The sequence below is a fragment of the Myotis brandtii genome, unplaced genomic scaffold (genome assembly GCF_000412655.1).
Source record: "Myotis brandtii unplaced genomic scaffold, ASM41265v1 scaffold327, whole genome shotgun sequence".
Taxonomy (NCBI): domain Eukaryota; kingdom Metazoa; phylum Chordata; class Mammalia; order Chiroptera; family Vespertilionidae; genus Myotis; species Myotis brandtii.
The window spans coordinates 725,904-730,738 of record NW_005362585.1 but is presented as its reverse complement, the minus strand read 5'-3'; the positions used below and the strand labels follow the sequence as shown (position 1 = coordinate 730,738).

Here is a 4,835-nt window from a genome sequence, read left to right as displayed (position 1 = left end):
GATATGGGGGAGAGATCAACCAAAGGACTTATATGCAAGCATATAGGCCTAACCAATGGACACAGACAACAGGGGGGTGAGGGCATGAGTCAGGGGATGGGGGTAATGTGGGGATAAGGACACATATGTGATAACTTAATCAATAAGGAAACATTTTTTAAAAAGAATTAGTTAAACCACTCATCACAGTCAGTCAGGGGGTGACCAAGAGGATCACCCGCTGGCCTGTAGAGGTGATAAATGACAAGAAGGGACTGTATCTGAGTGTGGAGGGAGGCTTGGGGTGTGGGTGGGGCATGGGGCAACTGAGGTCTCACAGTCTCCAATGCTGTAGCCTTGGAAGCCATCGAGGCCTGCCTTCTCCAGCTTCATTGCCAGGTCGCATCGTTCATAGATCTTGGCATCCACAGTGGCAACAATCAGCACAGTCAGGGTCACCACCACAGTGCCCCAGGCTTTCATTATGAGCCTTCCTAGCAGACTCCTTGCTCCAGACTCACTATGCAGTGTTCAGAACTAGGGCATTCTGGAACTCTGGGCTCTATGAGCAAAGACCTAAGTGATAGATTCTGGAACACAGAAGCCAAAGGGTTGGGCACCTTACCATTTTCCTCATTGACACTGTTACTCACACACACACACACACACACACACACACACACACACACGCACGAAGAAAGATACTGATGTATACACAGAGATGGAAGGAGACAAAAATGAAGAAACTAAGATGTCAGAAAGAGATACAGAGAGAGGGGGGCTGGGGACACACAAAGGACAGACAGGAATCACATTGGGCCCACATTTCCCTACATTCCTTAACACTGTCCCAGTCTACTGTTAATCATTCTCTAGCCCTTGCTTACCTCCTTTTCCACTCACTCTGCCCCTCATCACCTCCATCCCTCCCCCAATTCTGCTAAGTAGTCAGCTCTATTAACTACACTGTGCCTACTACCACCTCAAATTCATGATTGTTTGCAAAATATGACCACCACACCCTCACCCTCTGCCCCCCATTACTTCCATTTACTCATTCTCAGCACCTGTTCCACCCTAATTTACTGGAGTATGCCCCCATGTTACTCCCATTTGATCACACTCTGCCCCATGTTACATATTTATTTTATGTTACATATTACATGTATATACACTACTGCTTTTTCACCTCCATTCTCATTCTACCTTTTATTCCCCATTCACTTACACTGCCTCTCATCCATTCATTCATTCACACTGGGCCTCATTTTTTATTTTTATTTTTGGTTATATCCTCACCTGAGGATATTTTTCCATTGATTTTTTAGAGAGTGGAAGGGATAGGGAGAGATAGAGAGAAACATTGATGTGAGAGAGACACACCGATTGGTTGCCTCCTGCACACACCCCGACCAGGGCTAGGAATTTAGCTTGCAACCGAGGTACGTGCCCTTGACCGAAATTGAACCCTGGACCCTTCAGTCTGCCAGCCGACCCTCTATCCACTGAGCAAAACCAGCTAGGGTAGACTGGGCCTCATATTACTGCAATTCCCTAACCCTCTACTTATCATTAACCAAATTCTCTCACATCACATTCCTTCTTCACCTCCATTCACTCTTTCCTACTTTTACCTCCACTTCCTGACCCTGTATCAGACAACTCCCATTCTCTCTCACATGGCCCATCCTTCAATTTTGTTCATTGACTCTGGACCTCATTTTCTCCCTTATTCTCTCTCTGCCCCATCTTCACCTCTGTTCTCTCTAATGCTATCCCCATATATTAGTCACCCCTATTTCGTGGACCTGTGCCCCATATTACTCCTAAACACTAGCGCAAGTTCCCTAGGTATAATTACTCTATGCTTGATCACCTCCATTCTTTCTCAATTTTCTCTTCATTGCCTCCATTTACTCTCACTCAGCCTTTCATTATCTCATTCATACAAATTCACTCCCAGTGTAACCCCTATTTCAACCCATCACTCCCATTTACTCCTGATTCAAGTGCAGTTGCTCCTACTCTGCCCTACAGTATCCCCAATTCAGTCACACTCTGCCTCAAATTCACCACTTTTTGTCTATATTGGGCCCAATTTTCCCCACCTTACTCACTTTGGGCCATGTGAATGACCTTCATCCCCTCTTCCTTTGCTTCACAACACCCAGTTACTCACCTTCTTCTGACCTTTACTTATATCCCCTCTCACCCTGCTCAACATTATCTCCATTTATGCACACACTTCATCTCATCCATCTGGGTTGATTCACACTGGGATCCCTGGACATCCCTGGAAAACTGCCCTTCATTGCCACTATCTAATCCCAGCCCGCCTCTCATTCACTTTTCGTCACTCTCCTTCCCCACTCAAAATCAACCTGTTTGCCCTAACCGGTTTGGCTCAGTGGATAGAGCATTGGCCTGGGGACTGAAGGGTCCCAGGTTCGATTCCGGTCAAGGGCATGTACCTTGGTTGCGGGCACATCCCCAGTGGGGGCGGGGGGCATGCAGGAGGCAGCTGATCAATGTTTCTCTCTCATCGATGTTTCTAACTCTCTATCCCTCTCCCTTCTTCTTTGTAAAAAATCAATAAAATATATTTTTTAAAAATCAACCTGGTTCATGTGTTCACATCCTACCATGGATTCATCTTATTCTGCCCCTTGTGCACCCCATTCTTCCCTCTATGCCCCACATTGCCTCCATTCACTCCTACCTCCCCCCAAATTCACTTCTCTTTACTCATACTGTGCCTCATAAATCATCATTCACTCACACTGTAATTCTTTGTATTCATATAAACTCTAATGCATTATCAACTCCATTCACTTTTACTACCTTTTATTACCCCATTCACTCACAGTCTGCTCCCATTTGAACTCTTTGTCACTTAAACTGTGTCTCATTTTCCCATCATTTACTCAGTCTCAGCCATAATTTTAGATTAGGGCACAGTCTAATACATAGTTACTTCCTCACTCTGCCCCATGCTACTCACATCCACTCCACTCTGCTGCTCATTCACCTCCATTCCATAGCCCTTTGTCTCTCCAAATTTATTCCCAATTTGTCCTTCATTCATCATTGTAATTCATCACCCTCCCAGTACCATGTGTCTCCTGTTTACTGATACATCAACCAAGACAGAAAAGTCTGATTCGGTTTGACTGCACATACCAACACCTCCACAAATACTAGTGACTTCAAGAGGTTGAAAAGGGATTCCTCACTTGGAGGCAGGTAGCTTAGGGTAAGTGTGGCAGCTCCAAGGTCACCAGAGAACTGTCTCCCCTGTGCTGTTGTTCCATCAAACTCATCTTCTACCTCATGGTCCAAAATGGGTGGGAGCGTCACATGTGCAGACTCTATGCTGGGACCAGCTGTCAGCTTTCCACACCACTTCACCTAGCTACCTGCTGTTTAGGCCACTGTATGAGGAGGTCTCGCCTGTAGGAATTGATGGTAGAGGATGCCCAGGGCAGAGAATCGGGGTGTGGGGGTGTGGATCTTAGATCTGCAGCAGAAAAGTTGGCCTCACATAGCTTGTGGATGCGCACTGCGAGCCCTAGGACAGTTACTGAGGGGCTGTGTCACTGGCTTAGGAACATTTCTGGAGCTGGCCATCACTGCACATCAACCCCCACCAACCCTAAAAGAGTTCCCTCTCTGCGCTGTGTGTGTGTGTGTGTGTGTGTGTGTGTGTGTCCTAGGTCTCCGTTTATTTATTCTTCAGTTTCTGGTTTGCCTTTAAACGCTTGACTGTCAACTCCCAGCCCTAGCCACTGGATGGAGCCAACGGCATTTTCATACCTCAGACTTTGTGCACGCTATGCTATTCTGCTTCCCATCTGTCTTACTGTTCTATGACTCCTGCAAACCTGATGCTGCCTTCCAAAGTACAAGACACCAAAAACCTGCCTGCTAGAGCTTTCGTTAATTGGGTACTTCCTCTCTCTGCCATAAGAAAATGGGTCTTGGAAGTTTTAGGAATGGCGGCCTCCGCAGGACAAAGTAAACACCTGCTCTAGGCGGCCACCCTCCTGGGGTGCAGACGCGGTGGGCGTGGCCATCTTCTGTGAGTGACGTCACAGCGCGGCCATCTTCCCTCTGCGCCTGCGCTGAAGTCTTCTCGCGCTTGCTTCGGACGGCGGGAGGGGCCGCTTGTTGACTATTGGCGGACTCAGGCTCCAGCTCAGACTGAGCGTGCGCGCGCACACACACATACAGCACACACACATACACACACAGCCCTGCAGCCCTGTAGGCTGGGGAGCCCGAGTTAGTTCCGAAGCGGAAGTGTTGCTTGGGTCTAGTTCTCTGCAGCGAACAGAGAAATGTTGTTGAGAGAGAGAAAGACAGAGGTTGAGGGGGCGAGTGCTTAGGGGTGATGGGCTGAGTGATGGGGAGTTCTGGAGGACGAGTAAAGGGGTGTTTGTGGGGGTCTTTGATGTAGGGGGTTGTGGAGGTGAATGATAAGAGAACCGAGAGGTCAGTGAATGAGGGTCTTTGGGCTCAATAGTAGGCAAAGTTATGGGGCTAGTCAGGGTTGAATGGGGCTTATTAAACGTTGACTTTTACACATTTTCCAGCACAGTGACCTGCGCTAGGGGCTCATAGCACCCCTCAGGCCCCTCCTTAGGCGTGCTCAGTCTCTCCCTCTGTTCGTGGCCCCTTGCCCAAGCTCCGAGGTAGGGGCCTGGTGCCAGTATTCCAGCTGAAGTGACTCTGCACCCGAAGGCTTCCTTCTGGCTCCTGGGCAAGACGGCCCCAGTGAGGTGAGGAGAAGGAAGAAGGCACCTGAGAGGACTCACCTGCCTAAGGGTCCGCTCAGAGCCTGGGGCTTGGCGTGGGTG

General features: G+C 48.4%; 2 protein-coding genes across 6 annotated transcripts in view; one reads left to right on the top strand and one right to left on the bottom strand.

Moving 5' to 3' along the window:
- The window catches only part of SPACA5 (sperm acrosome associated 5), a 4,267-nt gene extending 3,805 nt beyond the window's left edge, over window positions 1–462 (bottom strand). The window contains exon 1 of the mRNA XM_005871022.1: window positions 318–462. Within this exon, the coding sequence (XP_005871084.1) occupies window positions 318–462 (145 nt within the window). The remainder of the gene's footprint in view (window positions 1–317) is intronic.
- Window positions 463–4,200: 3,738 nt separating this feature from the next.
- The window catches only part of ZNF182 (zinc finger protein 182), a 24,847-nt gene continuing 24,212 nt past the window's right edge, over window positions 4,201–4,835 (top strand). For 2 of the 5 annotated variants that reach the window (XM_014543516.1, XM_014543512.1), the window contains exon 1: window positions 4,201–4,757. The gene's annotated coding sequence lies outside the window, so the exon portion shown is untranslated. The remainder of the gene's footprint in view (window positions 4,758–4,835) is intronic. The other 3 variants (XM_014543514.1, XM_014543513.1, XM_014543515.1) reach the window with 3 other exon arrangements.